Here is a 21,847-nt window from a genome sequence, read left to right as displayed (position 1 = left end):
TATATATATACACACACACACACACATAAGAGGGTATATGGGCATATGAATACATATGTGAATGTATGTATATATATGTAGAGGTACACATAGACAGAGGGTACAGGACCAATTTAATAGGAAGGGATGATACTTAAAAGGTGAAATTAAAAGGTGAGAGAGGAATAAAATGAGAGGAGATGGGGAAAGACAGAATGGGGTAAACTATCTCATATAGAAGAGGCAAGGGAAAATGGTTGCAATGAAGGGGAGAATAGGAAGGCAAAAGGGAATGGGTCCACCTTATTCTCATTGAATTTGGCTTAGGGAGGGAATGACATACACACTAAATAGGGTATCTCACCCTACAGGAGAGTAGGGGGGAAGGGGATGAGAGGGGGGATGATGGAAGGGAGAGTGGGCTTGGGGGGTGGGGAAGGGAAGTTGGAAGCACCCACTTTTGAAAAGGGACAGGATCAAAATAGAGAATAGAACAAGTGTGAGGTGGGATAGGAGGGAGAGAAATATAGTCAGTCTTTTACAATATATTCACTATGGAAATGTTTTGCATAGCTACACATGTACAACCCATATTGAATTGCAAATCTTCCCAGTAAGGGTGGGTGACAAGGGAGGAAGGGAATCAATCTGGAATTCAAATTTTAAAATCAAATGTTTAAAATATATATACTAATATATATTAATATTATTTTACATGTAATTGGGAAATAAGATTATACAGGCATTGGGGCATAGAGATCCACCATCCCCTACTGGAAAGTCGGAGGTGGTATGGGAGAAAATATGGGAGAGAGCAGATTGGAGGAGGGGATATCCAGTGGGATCGCTATTTTGGGGTGGTGGGTAGGGGAAAAATGGGGAGAAAATTTGTAACTCAAAATCTTGCAGAAATGAATGATGTAAACTAGAAGTTAATAAAGCATTTGATAAAAAAAAAAGAAAGAGAACCACTCATGAAAAAAAAAATAAATGAGGATACCAAAAAAAAGAACATCAAACTAAGGACATGAGTTGCTGTGGTCATGTGTGTATCACCCTGCCAGGGTATTTTGTTTGTGTCCAGCCTTCCTGCTAATGCTGGGTGTATTTGTGAGAGAGGGTGTCCCAGGTTTACAGGAGAAATGCTTTATTATTGTCATTTTTATGGTGCCATTCTAATAAATAACTTTGTTTTGAAGTCATTTTTTAAAGGTTCCACTATGCCCAAAGGGCTATAAAAATATACATACCCTTTGATCTAGCAATACCACTACTAAGTCTATATCCCAAAGAGATGATAAAAAAAAGGGAAATGACCCACATGTACAAAAAATATTTGTAGCAGCTCTTTTTGTGCTGGCCAAGAATTGGAAACTGAGGGGCTATCCATCAATTGGGGAATGGCTGAATAAGTTGTGGTATATGAATGTAATGGAATACTATTATTGTGCTATAAGTAATGATGAGCAGGCAGACTTCTGAAAAACCTGGAAAGACTTAGATGAACTGATGCTGAGTAAAATGAGAAGAACCAGGAGAACATTGTACATGGTAACAGCCACATTGTACAATGACTAACTTTGATAGACTTAGCTCTTCTCAGCAATTCAAGGCTGAAAGGCAAGGCTGAAAGACAACTCTAAAAGACACATGATGGGAAATACTATCCACATCCAGAAAAAGAACTATGGAGTCTGAATGCAGATAGAAGTACATTATTTGCTCTCTCTTTTTTTCTTTCTCATGGTTCCTCCCATTCGTTCTAATTCTTTTTTACAAAATGACCAATGTGAAAATATGTTTAATAAGAATGTATATGTAGAGCCTTTATCAGATTGCACACTGTCTTGGGGAGCAGGGAGATGAGGGAGGTAGAGAAAATTTAAACCTCAAAAACTTATAAAAGTGAAGGTTGAAAACTAAAAATAAATTATTTTTTTAGGTTCTAAAAGAACCTTTTCAATTATTACTATTGGAAACCAGATTATCATCAATATACAAAGGAGAAAAGTTTTAAGCTGCCATGCTGCTGAGAATTTCAAAATCTCCTTCATCAAAGGAATATAGTGATAATTTTTTTGATCCCTCTACATACCTTTCTCCTCCATTCCTTTGGTATTCCAGTTGAAAGTCTGGCTACAGCCTTGAGAGCATCATACCACTAGAAACAGGAAAGATTAGAAGGATATTAAAATTAATTCACCATAAAATATATATATAACATATATGTATCTAGATATATGTGTGTAGGTGGGTTAATGTTATGTGCAAGGAAATATGCTGTCTTCTACTTTATCAGTGAAGAACTTCAAAACTGGCTATTTATAAGAAGGACATAAAGATAGGAAAATTTATAAATATAAAATCTGACAATATGTGTGTATATATTTCTTTCATGTTAACTTTATTGATACTGGCACACATATATATACATATATATATGAGAGAGAGAGAGAGAGAGAGAGAGAGGGAGAGAGAGAGAGAGAGAGAGAGAGAGAGAACACAGAAAAAAGAGACAGAGAAAGAAACAGAAACAGAGAGAAATAGACAGAGTTATAGAAACAGAGAAAGACAGACAGAGAGAGAAAGAAAATGCTTAAAATTGTATTAAGACTTTGGGGCTGTATATGTATACAGACACATACCGAGTCTCTAAAAATTCTTAGTGCAGTTCTAGGTAATAAAACTATTAAAGCTTGAAACTGCACAAAATGTTTAGGACTCCTGTAAATGTAAGTACTATAACTTTGAGATACCCCTACATATAGCTTCAGATACCCTGAAAATAAGATCATAGCACTTTGTAAACATCTTACAATATTACCTGCTGAAAACCATTTTGACCTAAAGATGGTTCAAGAGTGAATTTCAACTTCGTGTCAACCCCTAGAAGAAAAATACATGTTTTGTATTATTTATGGAAGGAGACATCGGAGCTCATTGAAAAGATTTCAAATGGAAATTAAACTCATGCTACAGAATAATTATAAAATGAGCAAGTAATGATATCACTTTTGTCTAAATTATACTCATCAGTGTTCACTGAAAGTACCAGGTGTTAGAAATAAAAAAAGAGAAGAATAATTTTGATGGTTAAAATAGGACAGAATTCAAAGACTTTACTGACAATTTTTTTAAAGCCTTGCATGGAACAACAAATGAGCAAACTCTAACTGAACTGTGAAAAACTGTAAGGATGATACCATCCTCCCCTCTATACAATATTCCATTACATCATGTTATTCTAACATTCTAAAAAGTTATATCTGGATTAATGTCCTTGTTTTTTCAGATAATTAGGTAATTGTTACAGGTAAAAAGCTCAAAGAACTGAATTTTAATTTCAACTGATAGATGAGCTTTTATATAGCTCTCTACCTCAGTTTCTATAACTAAGGAACAGAGATAATATAATGGAGATTAAATTTGTACTATTTGTTTAGAACTTTGAATGTGCAAATCCTATGCTAAGTATATATTATTGTGATTTAAATGAACTTCTAAAATGCAACTTAAGGGAAAGTTTACTAAAATATAATATACAATCTGAAGGCTGTTTTATAGTCCATTTACTTCTAGATATAAAATCAATTTACTAACAACTTAGTACTCCATTTTAATCAGTTTTTAAAAGACATTACATTTGGGAATTTGAAGATAAAATGGAAAAGATCTATCGATCTATGTATTTAATGTTAACAGTAATGTTCATTTTGGCAAACTGTAAACCAATTAAGTGGTGACATTTTGAATTTCTGAGCTACTGACTGCCATTTATTTTCAGGAAGAACTTTTCAACCACTTTCCACATTAGCTTTAGTAGTTTGTGGCTAGGGATGGCTCTTTTGATTTATTAAAGATCTTCAGTGGTCTTCCTTAAGCAAAAATTATAAGAATATTTATATAGGTGAATAAGAAAAAAAAACACATCAAAATTATCCCAATTCCAGTATAGTTCCACCTTACATACAGCCTTGGAGTATTTATGTGTATGGTCAGAAAATTATAGTGTTGGAAGTGATCTGAGAGGCCATTTAATCTAACCCACATCTGAACAAAAATATCTTCTACAATATGCCTCACAAGTGTCCAGTTTTTTTATTTTTTTTTTAAAAGTTTTTATTTAAAGGCTTCTAATAAGGGGGAGTGAATACCTTCTGAAGAAGACTATTCCACTTTTGGATAGCTCTGGTTGTTAAGAAGTTTTGCCCTACATCAAGCTCAAATTTCAACTTTGTGCTAAGATTTTCTCAAGTGATTTATGTAGAATTCTACAGACTACACTGCCATTTATTTTTCAAGGTATCTATGCTAATCAAGCTATAGGTCAGGGTAGAGATTCTTAACCTAGGGTCCTTTTTTTGGATAAATGCATTTCAATATAATTATTCTTCTTTGTAACTCTACTTGTTTTATTTATGTCTTTAAAAACATTCTGAGAAGGGGTTCATAAACTGCACCAGATTGCCGAGGAGGTCCATGATATAAAAAAAGTTAAGAACTCTTTCCTTACATAAGGAGAAAGAGAAATGAATTAGGGTCAGGAGACTTAGAGAAACACACACACACACACACACACACATGCACACCCCACTTATAGGATCATAGATCATGGAGAAGGGAATTCAGGAACCATTCAGTCCAACCCCCCTCATTTTACACTGAGGAAACTGAAGCCCAGGTAGAATCAGTAATTTGTCCAATGTAACAGAGGTTAGGTCAGAAGCAGAAACAGATTTGAACCCAAGCCATCTATCTTCATAGTCAATGCTCTTTTTTTTATACAACACTGCCTCCCCTTACTGCCTGTGTGACTCTGGGAATCACATTTAACCTCTCTTATCACATCCATAAAATGATAGAATTGTACTGAGTCACCTAACTTAGGTACTTTCCAGCTCTAAAAACTATGTTTCTATGATTACGGATCAGCTCTGAATGATATTATGCAATTTTCTTCTTTAAAAAGTATTTTGTTGTTTTAGTTGGATGGCTTCTCATCTATTATGAATGGCTAGAATTTGATTCTGCCTAAGGCATGGATAACCTGTCTTCCCAAAATCCTTCGGAAATAGAATTCTAAGGCACAATGCTTGGTGCTGTCCAAACCCTAGGTGCTGAATGGAGAAGTATTTGCTCTAGCCATTCACCCTGCTTATTACTAAGAAGGAATACAAGTGAAAACACAAGTCTCAAACTACTCCTCTTACTCACTCCACTGAGACACAGATTCCCTTTTTTGTACCACTGACATAAGCTGTCCTTAATATTTTGGAAAAGCAACATGGGCATTCCTAGATAGATGTACTTTTGCCAGAAAAAAAATTATTTCCTTTTTCTACTGAAATTAAGCAGGGAATAGGAGTCACTACAACTAAAGCCCAAACAGTTTTCTCCCATGCCAAAAAAAAATGGGTCAGAAAGGGTTTAGCTGAGAAGCTACAGTTCACAATCTGCACCAGGTGATGAAATCAGGTCATTTTTGCCCCTTTTTTTCCCTCCTAGAAGGATAAAAGGAGAAAGATTTGTTTTTCACCTGGTAATCTCTGCTGTTCCTTCCTGAGAAAAAAACAAAATGCTTACCTTTAATGTAAGAAGAAAGTTTTGAAATTAAAATTTTAAAATAGGGAGCCTTCACACACCCATATGCTTGGAAAGAGAAACAAAGAAACCATGAGGTTTGGAAAAAGTTCTTTTCCCCATCGCTATATTTCAGACATATAGTTTACATCACTCTGTATCTGGTATTGGGGTTAACACTATGTCCACAGCTGAGAAAGTGCCCTCAAGCAAGGATTCTCTGAGATTCATACTAGTATGTTTCAGGGAACAACAGCTTAATGAGTCTGGGCTCCAGGGGCAGGTGAGCCTCGAAATTCACCTTCTGGTTTCCACCTGCCACCCACAGCCTACCATTAGCTTAGCCCAGGGTGGGTTGGGTGTTTTAAAGAAGGAGGAGCCCTGCTACCCTGAGTTGTCTATCTCCAGGAAGCACGTATTGTATGCACATTGTTTACATACACACCCAGTTTGGGGGAAGGGTTAGCAGGGATGTAGACAGAATAGTTCTGCAACCCCTGTTGAGCTCCCCAAGACCCCCTGCAAAGGACCTCCTACCCATATAGACCAGCTCCCTGAATAGGAGGAGAGTACAGACCAGTCTGATCAGGCATTCACATGCCTAGAAGTCTTAAGAAAATACTACTATCATTTTCCCAAAATTTCTCTTCCTACCCGTCTGTCCCGTAGCACCAAACAGGAGCCTAAATCTCCCCGTCTCTCTTTCTTCCCCCAAGATGCCTGGACCCCTGAACTCTTGCCCCTCGGGACTCCTGGTGTCTATGAAGCAGAAGGAGCAAAGTAGGGGCTCGAATTTTTAAGCTTAGCAACAAACCAAGTCTTCCTTATTACCTACACCGAGACTAATCCAAGGTAATCAGGTAGGGGAGAAAAGGGGTAGAGGAGGCGGAAACCCCAGTCCATTCCTATGCCCAACATTCAGGGAGGAGCGTGACCAAAAACCGTGACCCAGTCAAGTGCCTGTCTATGATAGGCACCCATCTTTCTCACCCATGAGGCTGGTGGATGGGCTAGTCAGTCACTCCTGCCCAGGCCTTTGTGCACTGTACCCCCACTGCACCCCTCCCACCTCCACCATGGCCAAGCCCTGCACCTTCCCCCCCCCCCGTCCCCCCCCCCCTCCCCTTGGGGATTCAGTGGCTCCATCCTAAACGCTCCCACCCAGTTTTCCTCCTTTCCTTCCAGGCTACTGATGAAACCAAAGGAAGGGTCAAAGATCCAAAGAGGGTATCACTACCCTCAGTCATGCAGCGCCACTCTCAAACCCAGGGCGCAGGGGAGGGGGGCACTAAACAGGCACGGGGAGTGTTTTTCTTCTGAGCAGCAATAAAAGACCGCTTGGGGCTTCTGGGTGTGTTAGGGGATACGGGGAGGTGAGGGGATCGGAGTGTCTGAGGCTCTGGCTGAGAAGGGGAAAGGGAGCCAGGGCACGTGAGGGGCACGAGAAGTCCAGGATCCTCACCCGGCTCCAGCGTGCAGAGCAGCCGAGGTGCGGTCCGGGAAATACAGCTCCGTTTCTTGAGCACATTGCTGAGGATGTTGCCTACGCCTCCCCCGCTCTGCCGTTTGAGGCATCTCCCACCTCGTCTCAGGGAGCCGGTCAGCTTGTCCTGCCTCATCGGGAACCGCCTTGGGCTCCGAGGAGGCTACCATCCACTCCTCTCCCCACGCTGGCTCGCCCCGCAACCGCCCAGGCCCTGGCAACAAGCAAGTCAAGTAGCCGGTCCTCTGCTGCGGGGGGAGAGCGCGGCTGTGGCTCAGCGTCCCGGGAGGTCCCCTTCGGGATAAAGAGGTGATTCAAGGCAGGAGAACAGGTCTAGAGGCCATGACGAAGAACTGGGAGGTGCCGCCGGAGCTTGGCGAGCAGAGGCCGGAAGACATCTGCAGTGCAGAGACAGCACAGCCGAGGGATGGAAGAGGGCTGGGGGATGGGGAGGGAGGGATAGAGCGAGAGGAGAGGGCTGCTGCTCCCGCCCACAATCCCAGCACCATCGAGCCGAGGACAGGCAGTTCATTCAATGAGCTCATATATGCCTTGATTAACACATGCCCAGCCTGGCTCAGTCGCTACTTCCAGCACCTCGGAGAGTGGGCGAGCTAGGAAGAGAGCAGACAGACCTGAGCCCAAAGTAGAAAGAGAATTCTAAGCTCTGCGCTTATTCCCAAATATGGGGAGGGGCTCTGGGGAGAAGAGGGTCTCTGGGGAGGGCCTGGGAAAGAGGTATTAAAGGAAGCAAATAGTGCTGTTGTATTTGTCCGGGCACTGCGCAGATTCAGCAAAGGGCTGACATTTGTAAATAGAGCGCTCCCCAATGACAACTCCTTTATGTAAGCAACCTCAAAGCCTAAATCAGGCCCAGGCTCAAATTTCTGCACTATTCAGCTGACCAGTAGACCAAATCTGGTCCATGTAACACACAATGGTCAGTAGACTGTGAAGTACACTCTGCAGTCCAAACTCCTTGTCTCCACCCTCTTTGTTAGCAGGAAACTGGGATATAGAAATAGATTAAAAAACAATGACTTATTTTTAAAGGATCAGCTTGAGGGAAAGAAGTTCATATTCCTGCATCAAAACACAATTTCACACTCAAATACTTCCCATTGTTTCCTTGGCCAGAGAGATTTTGAGTGCTACAGAACCTTTAGGGAGGGTTTGGCCTTTCCTATGACTGGGACACATGCCTTATTCCTGTTTGTGAATACAGGGTTTTTCCAGAAATCAATCCAGTGGGCTCCCAAAGGAGAAGAAAATTTAAATTCACAGATTCAAAACCACTGCCACAGGAGAGGAATGCTGCTTAACCCCAATGGGAATGGAGAGGTAGGGAGAGGGAAAAAAGGGGGAAGAGAAGAGTAAGGTATGCTAAGCTAGTGTATACTCAACATTAGCTGGCTATGTGATCTTGGGCATATAACTTAACCTCTGTCCTCAAGATCTTCCTATGTAAAATAGGGAGAATACTATCTCATCTCAACTATTTCAGAGGGTTGCTGTGAGGACCACTAAGATTAGCATAAGTGACCATGTTTTGAGAATGTTAGCTAAAATGCCAAACAAATGTAACACATCCAATGATAAGTAATGAGTTTAGTGAATAGATGGAACACTAGACTCAAGTCAGAATATCCATGTTTGGAGACCAGGTCAGTTAATTATCGTAAGCAAGTCAATTAACCCCTCTGCTCACCAGTTTTCTCAGCTAGAAAATGGGGTTAATAATATTTGCACTACTTGGTGAAGCCAGGTAGCACAGCGAGTAAGAGCACCAGCCCCAGAGTTGGGATGACCTGGGGATCAAATCCGGGTGCAGATACTTAGCACCACACCCAGAAATAACTGGCCGTGTAACCTTGACCAAGTTACTTAACCCCAATTGCTTTAAAAAAAATAATAATATTTGTACTACCTACTTCACAGGTTGTGATAAAAGTGCTTTGCAAGCCTGAAAGTGCTATTTATAAATATGAGCTATTAATATGTTTGGGGGTTTTTATTTTGCTTTTTGGAGGGGTGAGGGCAGGGCAATTGGGGTTAAGTGACTTGCCCAAGGTCACATGGCTAGTAAGTGTTAAGTATCTGAGGCTGGATTTGAACTCAGGTCCTCCTAACTTCAGGGCTGATGCTCTACTCACTGCACCACCTAGCTGACCCAAGATCCAATCATTTTAGTAGCAGTAGTTGAGACTGAAAAACTGGAATAATCTTCCCAAATCTCAATTTTAAAGAAATAAACAGTCTTTTGCCAAAAACTTTTAAAACTCTTGTAAGTTAAATGGAACATGGACTTGTCATTACCCACAGAATAGCATTAAAGTTATTACTTTTTTTTATCCTAGAAAAGGAAGTTTCTATCTATATGGAGCCATCATTTTGCTAATCCTAAAGTTCTGAGTAATTGTTTTTACATGCAACCAGGAAATAAGATATACAAGCAACAGGGTATAGAAATTCATGTGGGGGAAGGGGTAATCAGTATGCTTGCCATCTTGGGGTGGGGAGTAGGGGAGAAATGGGGAGAAAATTTGGAACTCAAAATATTGTGGAAATGAATGTTGAAAACTAAAAATAAATAAATAAATAAATACAAAGAGGAAAAAAGTTGAAATAAAAGATTAAAAAATGTTCTGGACAAATCACCAATTCCCTTCTCCAACTGAACATTTGTTGGAAGAAGGCACAAAATTTTGCTGACTGGTACTGCTACAAAATTCCTTCCTTCTCTTCTTGACTCGTACCTCATGTCTTTCTGGTCATTTTTTATTGATTTCAATCACATTCACTGAAGCAGCTGTTCCAAATCTTCTCTCTCCTTAATCACATGGCCCCACTTTTCTCTCATTGGATAACCTTGAGTAGCAAATTCCTCTATGCCTCAAAACCTGTTTGACTTTACCCATGTTTTTCTTCCTTTCAGTTTCAAATAATGAGATGCACTTCATCCTTGTTTGAATTAATCCTTCTAATTGTTGCTTTGATCCCTTTTCCTCTTGTCTTTTTTATTCCTGCATCTCCTTTGTTTCATCCATAATTTCCTCTGTCTCTCATCTTTCCTTCCTTCATCTCTGTCTACAAATATATTGATGTCTCCTCATAACTAAAACAAACAACCTTGCTTGCTCCTATTGGCCTCTTTCCTCTTTTTGACTGCCTAACTTTTTGAAAGAATCATGTATATTTGCTGCTTCTATATCTTTATCACTCTGTAGCTCTCTATCCCCTTTCTCCCTCCAATTCTCACTTTCTTCCCCTGCCATCCTAATCAAAACTGATCTCTTCTGGGGCAGTTAGGTGGTGCAGTGAATAGAGTACCAGCCCTGGAGTCAGGAGGACCTGAGTTCAAATCCGACCTCAGACACTTAACACTTACTAGCCATGTGACCTTGGGCAAGTCACTTAATCCCAATTACCCTGCCTTCCCCCCTCCAAAAAGAAAAAAAAAAACCTGATCTCTTCAAGGTCACCAATCACAAGGGTCTATTAGTTGTCAGATCTAAAGGTCTCTTCTCAGTCCTCATCCAGAAGAGGATGTATTTGGAGTTAGAGGGCCTGGATTCAGATCGCAGTTTGCTCCTTCCTACCAGCATGACCTTGGACTAGGCATCTGTTTCTCATCTATAAAATGCTGTCGCTGGACTAGAGGACCTCTAATGTTTCTTGCAGCTCTAAATCTTTGATCCAATTCATGTCGTTGTTGTCATCATAATCAGTACAATTCTAAACACAGGCAAGCACTCAGGAAATACTTGCAGAACTGAAAAAGAGCTTTCATTTGAATTAAAGTCCATTTGTGTGCAACAGGGTCTCCCCAATACTGAAGAGCAAGCAAGAATTCGGGGACAAAGCTGAAATTCAATTCAATAGGTAGTTTACATGCCAGGCACTGCAGACTAAAAACAAAATTAAGCAGCCCCTGCTCTCAAGGAACTTGTAATTTAAAAAATGAACATCCATTTATTCCCTCAGCTTTATAATAAAAGGAAAGCTTACTCAGATGGGGGGTAGGGGGGATTCTAAGTCTAAGACATTACTTTCCAAAATCTGTAGAAATGGAAACTGAGCAAGCCAACAGAACATTTATAGTTTCTCCTAAGGATGTAATGAGCAGAAAAGGAATTAAACAATATTGTTTTGTTTACATTATAGAAGAAAGCCAAGGCTGCCAGCTTTTATAGCAAATAGATAATTAAACACTAAAATACAATACTCTAAAAAGCAACATGGCACGATTATAGTATCACATTTATTATATGACTCATTGTCCCTTTTCTTCTTGTGTGTCTGGAAAATCTTTTTTTCCACAATAAAAAGAAGTGGAATTCTAAATAGGTTTTTAGGTAACAAAAATGTTATCCCCTATTTTGTAGAAGAACCTAAGTTAGTTCAGTTTCCCATGCAAATAAATTCAGACTTGATTTATTACTAATCATGCTTACAGCCAGATTAGTAAAGTCATATTCACATAAATTAGGCACTCGAAGACACATGCCAAAAGTGGTAAGTGGTATAGAGGCACATCTCCATTGGCACATAGGCTGGCCATTGCTGCCATCCCTGTCCCCACTCCATCTCCAGTGATAAGCCAATATATACAGCACATGTTCACCACTGTCAGTGCCAGTACATCTGAATGACGGGGGACATAACCTTGGCACACCACTTTTCAAAGACTGATTCCAGACACACAACTGATGAAACAAACTGGGGCATTCCCCCAAAAAGCAACAAATGTAAAAGCTCATGTGAAAGCTAGCAGATGAAAACACTCAGTCTTGGGAAAGCAAGGAAAGTAATGAAGAAAAGGAGTAAGCACCCATGCACTTACACACTCACACACATATACACATAAATGAACAACTATGTGGTTAAAATGCTTTAATCAAAGCCTCTTGGAGACAAACTCAGAGAACTGGATTTGGAATCAGAAAACCTAGGTTTGAATCCCAGCCATTACTGTGTGAGTTTGGACAAGGCACTAGGATCTCAGCTTCCAGAAGAGAAGGTGTTTGGATTCAACAATTTCCTAAGGTCCCTTCCAATTAATCTGTGGTCCTATGGAGATCCTTTCCAGGGCAGTGATCCTATAAGAGACTAAAATGTCACTTCTCTGAACAGAAGATGTTCATTGTTATCCTGCTCCTCCACGTTCCTATTTATTTATTTATGAAATATTAACTCATGACACACTTTCAGCAAGTAAATGGTGTTTGCTGGACAGCAGCCTCTTTAAAAGGGATCTAGGAAGATTCTGAACAGCTTCTGGATACTACATTTGAGAAATGTAAGGTCAAGTACAACAAAGGGTCCTATTTAGATTGTTAAGGAAATCAGATAGATTCAGAACTGGATGGCCAGACTCGAAAAGTACTGTTTAATTCTTCAGTGTCAATGTGGTATTAAGTCTCTAGTAAAGTACCACAGAGATCAGGGGTTAACCCTATCAGAGCTGTTAGAACATTCTTATTAATGACTTTGATAAAAGCATAGATGGAAGGCTCATCATATTTGTTGACAATACAAAGCTAAGAGGGGTGGCCCACGTGCAAAACAAGTCAGTAAATAATAAGTCAATAAAAGGATCTTTACAGACTAGAGTATTAGACTGAATAAAATAAAGTGAAAATCAATAGGGATAAAGTTTTATATTTGGGTACCAAAAAAAATCAACTTCAGAAGTTAAAAAAATAGGGATAGTGTAATTAGAAAGCATTTGGTCTCAAAAAGACCTAGGGTCAGGGGAAGAGGGTCAGTGGCCTGAAATGTGGATCCAGTGAATCAGGAGTATGATTGGGCAGTCAAAAAAGTTAATGTTATTGTGGTCTGCATTAACAGAGATGGAGCTTCCCAAGAATAGTGAAGTGACAGGCCCCTGTACTATGCATTTTTCAGACCTCAGTGGAAAACTATTTAGTTCTAGGCATCATCACTTAAGGAGGACATTAATAAGCTATAGAGTATCCAGGGGAGGATAATTGGGATGGTACAAGACCTTGAGTGCAAATCACATGGGGATCAAATGAAGACATTTAGCCTGGACGAGAGAAGATTCAATGGGCACCTGCTATCTGTGTTCAAGAATCTGAAGGGCCGTCATGTGCAGGAGGGAACAAACTTTTCATGTTTGCCCCCAGAGGATAGAACTGATGTGGGCTAGGAATGCCAGGAACTCCAAAATGCAAGGGTACAGGGCGGGTCTTCCTTAAAAGAATTCGACCCCTCAAGTCTTCTTTCAGTCCAAATAGCAAGTTTATTATGACATCTGTTGAGTAGGTGAGATTCCTAGTGAGTCTGCTCTTTCTGGGGATGGGAATGGCACTTTTATACAGAAAAAGGGAAAAAGTGGCAGTGATAAGATTTTGATGGGAATGAAAAATTGGGCTGGGTTGGAGGGCCACAATGAAAAGACAATTGGAAAGGATTATACTGGGATGAGCCAGATGCCTCAGGGAAACATCAGGGACTGACTGGGTCCCTAAAATTTGTGGGAAAATTCAAGGGCTTTTCCTTTTTAGGGGTGCTATTGCCCATTAGCACCATCAGAACCACAAGCAATGAATGGAAGTTACCAAGAAGAAAATTTGCACTTGATATTAGGAAAAACTTCCTAACAGCTAAAACTGTTCACAGGTGGAATGGGCTATCATAAAAGGTGGTGAGTTCTCCCTCCTCAGAGGTCTTCAAGCAGAGACTGGATCACCACTTATTGGCAGATAGATATAGCTATAAATTTGTTCATCATTTCAGTCTTTGTGATTGCATTTGGGGTTTTCTTGGCATAGATACTGGAGCAGTTTGTCATTTCCTTCTCCAGTTCATTTTGCAGATCAGGAAACTGAGGCAAGGAGGGTTAAGTGACTTAGCCAAGGTCACAGAGCTAGTATCTGAGGTCAGATTTAAACTCAGGAAGACAAGTTTTCCTGACTCCACGCCCACCACTCTATTCACTGCACCACCTAGCTGCCCCCAAAACCATGTTATTACCATGGACTAATATCTCCAGTGTGCCTAACAGAGGAACACAGGCCCCATTAATTACTCCTGTCTCCAGTCCCAGGTTGCACCAGAGATGTCACTTAGCAGGGATCAGGTTTGGTCTAATGCCAGTCTCAATCAGAGGTGTCAGCTCCTCCCAGGAAAGAATATACCGTAGCTAATAGAATGTATCACCAGTTCTCTCAATCTTAGACCATCCTGATACTAAAAACTGAAGTGCTGCAGAAGATGCAAATCACAGGCTTTTTAAGGAATATTCTAAGCAGAAAATCACACAATGCAGGTGCCAAAAGTGGAAAGTTACATAGTTGTGAGTGAAATAGCTCTAAGCAAAATTGTGAAAAGAATTAATTATGGTTTTGCCTCTATTACACTTTCCTTTTCTTCTATCTCCAGAACCTTTTCCCCTTTCCATTCTTATACTTGGCTGACTGTCAATGAATTTCTACTAAGATGTTAACTAAGAAATTTCCAACATAATACTACCATCATTAGTTTCTGAATCCCAGGTAAACTAATATTTTTTAAATTACAAGCCTTCCTTTGCTTCTGACTTCTACTGACCAGAGCACCTGATACCAGCATTTCTGGAGTATGTTCAAGCTTATGAGTCTCTACCTCCTTCCCCCACCCTTCACCATTCAGAATATATACATACAATGAAACTCAAATTAATGAGGTGAGTTGACCATGACATAAAATGTTCAAGAAATGACTACATGACTAATTGCATGAGATACTATAACAGGAATTTATGCTTCAGGTAGGGGTTAGACTAGATAGTCTCTGAGGCCCCTATCTACTCAAAAAATCTATTTGGAATCAACACACAAAAACTTGGTATGTAAACTCTGAAAATTTGCCAACCTGCTCTAAATGATTCCATCTTCACTCCAAATGAAATGAGGGGGCTTGTCCCATTATCGGTTCCTTGCTTTTCCTCTCTCTCTTTTCCTCCTGCTTGCCTCTCTCCTTCCCTCCATCTTTGCCTCCCTCTTGTGCTCTCCAAAGTTACCCAAAATGTAGCTAAGTCTAATTACTTTTTTCTCAATACTTTCTCTGCTAGACATCTGAAGTTTCTGACAGTATTGGTCACTCTTAACGTCTCACTCCTGTATAAATCTGTTCTCTTGATTTTCCTCTGACTTGTTTGTCAGACCTTATTAGTCTCCTGCTGACTGATCATCCTTTTCCCATCAACTAAGTATAAGTATCCCCCTAAGTCCTGTTTGGGGCAGTGATATGATCTCTCCCCTCTCCCCTCTATAGACAGACAGACAGACAGACAGACAGACAGATAGATAGATAGATAGATAGATAGATATACAGACAGACAGATAGATAGATAGATAGATAGATAGATAGATAGATAGATAGATAGATAGATAGATAGACAGATAGATAGATAAACAGATATATACTTATTCTCAATGATCTCATCAGCTCCCAAAGGTTCAATTTATCATCTCTATGAAGATGAATCCCAAATCTATGTATCGAGCTCCAATTCCAAATTACCAGTTTACTCTTAGATATCTCAAACTCAAAATTACCTAAATTAAACTCATTACATTCTCTCCCAGCCCAAAGGCTCACCTCACCTCATTCAAATCCAACTGTCCTCAAAACTTACTATTTTTGAGATCTACCATATTTCCAGTTACCCAGGCTTACAACCTCAGAGTCAGTCTAGACTCTTCTTTGGCCCTTAACCTTTATATCCTATCAGTCAATCAATTCTAGCATTTTCCCTCTGACATCATCTTCCGCTTACACTGCACGGATCTTTTGCATGTGGTTATTTCCATGTGATCCTCCCCATCAGAATGTGAGCTCCTTGAGGGCAAGGATGGAGATTTTGCCTTTCTTTGTGTCCTCAGTGTTCGGCACAGGGTCCCAGACATAGTAAGTCCTTCTATAAATGCTGGCTGACATCTCACTTTCTGTTGCCAAAATCATTTACCAAATAATTCCATTTCTAGCTCCAAAACATCTCTCCTATTCAATCTATTTTCTCTACTCACTCAGCTACTTACCTAAGTTTAGGTTTTGATAATCTTTTGCCTAAATTATTGCAACAGCTTCCTAAAGTCTCTCTACAATCCATTCTATCTCTGCCAAAGTGATCTCCCCTAAGCACAAATCTAACCATGTCACTTCCCTAAGTCAACTCCAATGGCTCCCTGTCCCCTTTACCATAAAATAAAATCTCTTCTGTTAAGCTTCTAAAGCCATTCCCAACCTGGCCTCAATCTATCCTTTCAACTTCTTTGGATGTTACTTCCCCTCCTGTACTCTGCGATCCCACCAAACTGGCTTTTTTCATCTTCCTTATATATTAAACTCCATCTCCCAATGACATGCCTATACCTGGAATGCACTCCTTCCATAGATCTGCCTCAAGGAATCTTTTTTTCCTTCAAGATGCGGCTGTAGAGAAGGTAGACTGTGAGTTTTGGGGAAGCATCTTTTCCCCAGAAAAAGTAACTTTAAAGGTTAAAGAAATGGAATTATAGGGTTCTATAAATAGAGAAAGAACCTCACTTTGTATTTTATTCAACAAGTTGAGCCCCCTGCCTTAGAGATCTTCTGCCCCACCAAGATATTCTGATAAGAATTAACTACAGACAAAATATCCCCACTGGAACAGACTTAATTCTTGAAAACTCCTAAGATCCCACAGTTAACATATTCTTCCATCCTGTTCTTATTATTCAACCTCCCAAACAAGGAAAGTGGCCAAGTATTTTCTCCTAATTGGTTGATTTTTTCTAATGCCATGCAACATCACCCGTAGGCTTTATAAAACCCTATTTATGTGTGTGTGTCTTGGTTCATGGCATTGCTAACCCCATGGCAACTGCCAATCAGCTGGTACTAATTAAACTTTTTTATCTTCTAGCCTTGTTTCCTGATTTATTGACCTCCAACCAAATGGACCAAGACGGGAAGAATCACTCTCCAGAAGAATCTTATGACCTCTGGATTAAAGAATGACCCAACACAATTTAAGCACCACCTTCCACATGAAGCCTTCTTCCCAAATCACCTTGTATTTAACTGTGTTGTATTTATTATGTGTGTATTTATATGTGCTGTTTTTTTCCATGTTAGAATATAAGATCATTGAGAATAGAGACTGTTTCATTCTTTGCATTTGTATTCCGTGTTCCTAGCATAATGCTGGCACATAACCCTACTGAAATTGTTCCAGTGGTACCCCCAAGACCTGAAAGGATAATGGAGAAGGATGGAAATAAAGAAGCTCTTCTAAGCCTCTAAAACCCTTGGAAAGGGCCTAAAGAAATGGGGAGATATCCTATTCAGATCCCAGGAGTGGAATGAAAAAACATTTATTAACCATTTACTACATGCCAAGCACTATGCTAAGTGGTCATAACATAAAGGGAAAGTCAGTTCCTATTCTCAAGGGACTCACATTCTAATTAAGGGAGAAAACAGATATAGAATGGTTCAGCTAAAGGGCAGCTGGCAAATGTCCTTCAAGAGCAAAAAAGGTTATATAACAATGTCACTATGTCCATAGAGCATTGTGGCATAACAGATAGTAAAGCTCAGGACCTTAAGAAGCACTGGTAGTAAAAATGGCAAGGCTCAGATGTCTACCATTTTATCATAAGCATTGCAATTGGTAGTTTACTTCTAATCCAAGTAATGGGAGTAGTCATATTCTCAATTAATGATTATTGAGAAGGGGATAATGGTCCTGAAGCTTAGAATGGAGCATGTCTCTGGATTACCTCCGACTGTACTGGGATTGGGGGAATCAACATCTACCCAGAAGGAGAATGTCCAGTGCCTGGTGTAAACTGGATGAAACAAGGGAGTGGTGTTGAAAAAAATTGCAGCCATTCCTGGCAAAGGATTGGCTAGCCACAAAAGCCAACCAACCAAAATCCAATGGGAGGAGACAACATATAGAAAGCAGGAAATGGGTGGATGGGAATGGGGCAGAATACCCTTTTGGAATTTGAATTCTTCCCAGTTTGGGAAGTTAAGAAACTAATAGGAAACCAGGCCTTGGAGTGAAGGTGGGAGGGATGGGAATAGGCAGTTTTCAAGTAAGACTTTGGTGGGATATGTGGGACATAAGGAAGAAGAAAGGATGAAGGGTAACAGCACTGCTATCATAGCAACTGTTGACCAGGATGCCTGTAGTTTCCTTCCACAAGACCATGAAGAGTGACCCTCTGAATGGCCTCATATTGGGAGCATTCTGATCCAACACTATGGTAGTTCCTATAGTGCAGTCTCTCAAGGAACTCATGCAGACCATGATGGAAAACTGATTTTTCAGGAAAGGGGATAATTGATGTCCCTTGCAATGAGCTACACAGTGCAGGAAGACCAGTGCACTCCACAGGACAGTGGAGGTCAGCAAAATTAACACTGGTGCTATCTCCTAATAATTAAGAACTTGAAGAGGAATGATGCAAATAAGCCACACTGACCATTTGGCAACATACTGATGCCATCTGCTGGAGAACTTCAGGGACAATAACTCTACACAGGATCTCAGAGAAATGGGGACCTGTGCTAAACACCACTCATGTACTGCAAGCAGAGAGGAGACTTGCAAAGCACAGACACCAAAGAAATTGTGAAGACCATCCAAAAAGAGGCCCAACCACAAGCATCCAACTGGGACTGCAAACATAACCTGAGTAGGAGACAGGTGACCCCTTGTGCGATGCAGATTTCTGCTTCTTCCTCTACCTGTTTTTGCCCTACATTTTCAGGATCCTTTGGCAGCCAAGAGAAAGAGAAGTCTAGGAACAACTGCCTAGCCCCTGGGGGATGCTCTAAGAAGCTCTTTGGTAGGACTTTAAAAGTGCAAGATGCAGTCCTTCGTGGCTGACTGTCTCCGACTTTCAGGGCCCAATGGGAGGAGATGCAAAGAAAAAAGCCAGCTAAAAGAATTAAGATAACTTTACAAAAAATATATTCTCTATTCCTCCTATCCCTCCTCATCACAAAAAAAGAAAAGGAAAAGGAAAGGGAAGGGAAGGGAAGGGAGGGGGAGAGGAGGGGAGGGAAGGAAGGGAGAGAGAGGGGAAGGAAGAGAGAGGGGAAGGAAGAGAGAGAGAGAGAAAGGAAGGAAGAAAGAAAAATTAACAGAAGGAGCAGAAGGAAATTCAGAAGAGACACAAACAATAGGGCAGTGTTGGAAAGATTCTGATAAATATAATATACACTTTAAGAAAACAAGCTATGTGTCAGAGAGATTCACGTGGTCCGACATGGAATAAGGAAATATATCTGTGGGCATTTGTCAAGTTCGCATAATAACAAAATAAAAATAAAATAATGGCAATATCTATAATGATTGTAAAGAGAAAGTGGCATATTTAGAATGGAATTTTGCTAAGCACATATACATCCAGCAAAACAACTATATACCAAAACGGAGTAATTTTTAAAATCTGCTATATGCCTTAACCATCATGAACAAACATGTTCTCCAACAATATAGGATAATGACTACAGAAACATTTCAGGAACTATGGCCAACAATATATGCTGAAACCAGCGCCACAGTGAGGACTACAGAAGGAAAGGTAGAACTAACTAGGAATACTCCCAGAGACAGGCATCAAGTGTGACCATGGCAAAGCAGCATGAAAAAATGACAACCTATAGAAAAATATTAGAGGAATAAAGTGCATCGATATTTGGCTGCCACATACAACAGAAAATTGAACACTATATCACCCAAGTAAAGGTAACAAAAAAAGAAATTTGTGAATTGGAGTCCAGAAAATGAATATATATCAAAGGTATTTCATATACTCAGTAGCTGAAATTAAAAGCCAAAAGGTTAAGGTGATACAGAGTCAACAGAGTACAAAGAATTAAGTAAGCAATTCAACATCAATCAAAAATAACATGCAAGAAGCAAAGAAATCAGAGGAAAGGGAGAACCCTGAAAGGAGATGGAAAATCTGTGGTCATACACATAATCCCTAGAAGGACAGAACACACACACACACACACACACACACACACACACACACACACACCCCTTGTATCAAACTTGAAACAGAAAGTTTACCCACCATTAACATTAATATAACGTTAACATAATGAGTGACAATGGTATTCCAAAGAAGTTGACTAAAACTCAAGCTTTTCTGCAAACCTAGAAAGTGACAGATCTGGATAAGATTCATAATTATTGACTTAAAAGTTTCATAGTACTGCATAAATTACTAGCAAAGCACTTCACCATCTTGCTCTGTAGTCCCATATTTTTTAACAGAAGGCATCTCATGTTTATCACTGAAAGATAAGAATACCAGTGACCCCTCCAAACATAGACAAATTATATGTTTATATTCTTTTTACAAAATGTTCACAGCTTGTATGGCTCAAAACATCTATGAACACTTGAACAACAGAAAAACCAATATATTGGCTGAAGAGCAAAATGGATGTGCCAAAAAGTGCCAGAGGTTCTGACTAAAGAAGCAACTAATCATGACTTCAAAAGACTGTTGATAAAACACACCTTTCACCTCTTTACATCAGAGATGATGGATTAGAGCAAGACAACCATTTTTGTGTCATGAATTTCTTTGGCAGTCTGGTAAAGTCTATGAATCCCTTCTCACAGAACAATGTTTTTATATGCATTAAATAAAATTCATGGCACTACAGAGGAGACCAAATATATTGAAATATAGTTGTCAAAATATTAAAAAAAAAGTTCATAGGTTAAAAATCCTTGGACTATAGGATACAAAATGATATACATATTCTCAAGCATGGCCAATGAATATGTTTCTTTGTAATAAATTCACCTTCTTATACAGTCCTCTTTCCTGTTTTTCTTTGTATGTTAAAATGATTGTTTGTTGATGATTAATTTGACAAAAAATAAAATGAAATTATGGGTGCATGGAGAAAGAGAGAGAGAGAGAGAGAGAGAGAGAGAGAGAGAGAGAGAGAGATGAAAAAAGAAATGCTGTTAAGTTATTATCGATTTGGTTGTTATTGAACACAGTACCCCAAAATGCTCTAACATTTACTTCACCTTTTTTCATTACTACAAAGTCTTTGACTCAATTCTACATACGTGTCTTAGTCATATACTGAAAATACATAAAACAGAAAGGTTAGAATACTAGTTTGAAGACCTCCCCTGCTTTGAAAGTAAATTCTGCCCCCAATAGGCTGAATATAGTCACATGGAGCCTGTGATGGAGGGAATTTGCTAACGGGCACAGAAGAGCCCACAGGAAGCTTCTCTGCTGTGAAGATAAACTCTATCCCCTGATAAGCTAAATATAGTCACATGGAGCCTGTGATGGGAGGAGTTTGCTGAAGGGAAGTAGAGCCCACAGAAAGCTGGTCAGAGCTAGCCAGATGGTGGGAGAGGACACTCAGGCATGGAGATAGACAGCTCATGAGTAAATATTGATCTTGTATTGGTTTGTGAGAAGGCTGAAGGATGCTGTTGATCTCAGCATTATTATGGCTTCTGAATATCTTTGGTACTATGATGGAAACAGCTTACTGGTCTTGGGATTAGGTTTTCTGATGTCTAAATAAATGCTTCAGTTCTATCCTCTATCTGGAGAGCTTGGTATATTTTGCAATTGAACATCATGCAATATTTATAGTCACAGTCTATCGTCATCGTGGGCACTGTAAATATTGCATTGGTGCTACAGCAAGGCACACTGAACATAAAACTATCAAGCTAGCAATGATATATCAAGATAGCAGACAACAAGATAATAGTAATGATGATGATAGATGCACATAATGGGA

At 39.8% G+C, this 21,847-nt stretch overlaps 1 protein-coding gene across 2 annotated transcripts in view; it reads right to left on the bottom strand.

Annotated features, from left to right (window-relative positions):
- Positions 1–21,847, bottom strand: part of TBC1D30 (TBC1 domain family member 30) — a 122,121-nt gene that overhangs the window by 53,816 nt on the left and 46,458 nt on the right. Inside the window, exons 1-3 of one of the 2 annotated variants that reach the window (XM_069080861.1) lie at positions 7,022–7,461; positions 2,804–2,865; positions 2,075–2,140 (exon numbers count right to left, since the gene is read on the bottom strand). In XM_069080861.1, coding sequence (XP_068936962.1) covers positions 2,075–2,140; positions 2,804–2,865; positions 7,022–7,178 — 285 coding nt within the window. In that variant the 5' untranslated portion in view covers positions 7,179–7,461. Of the gene's footprint in view, positions 1–2,074; positions 2,141–2,803; positions 2,866–7,021; positions 7,462–21,847 lie in introns of those variants that run through there. The other variant, XM_069080868.1, reaches the window with a different exon arrangement.

This window comes from Petaurus breviceps, unplaced genomic scaffold, assembly GCF_028583685.1.
Source record: "Petaurus breviceps papuanus isolate PSGF00001 unplaced genomic scaffold, PetGlider_PUasm1.0 154, whole genome shotgun sequence".
Classification (NCBI taxonomy): domain Eukaryota; kingdom Metazoa; phylum Chordata; class Mammalia; order Diprotodontia; family Petauridae; genus Petaurus; species Petaurus breviceps.
This window is presented reverse-complemented; position numbering and strand designations above follow the sequence as displayed.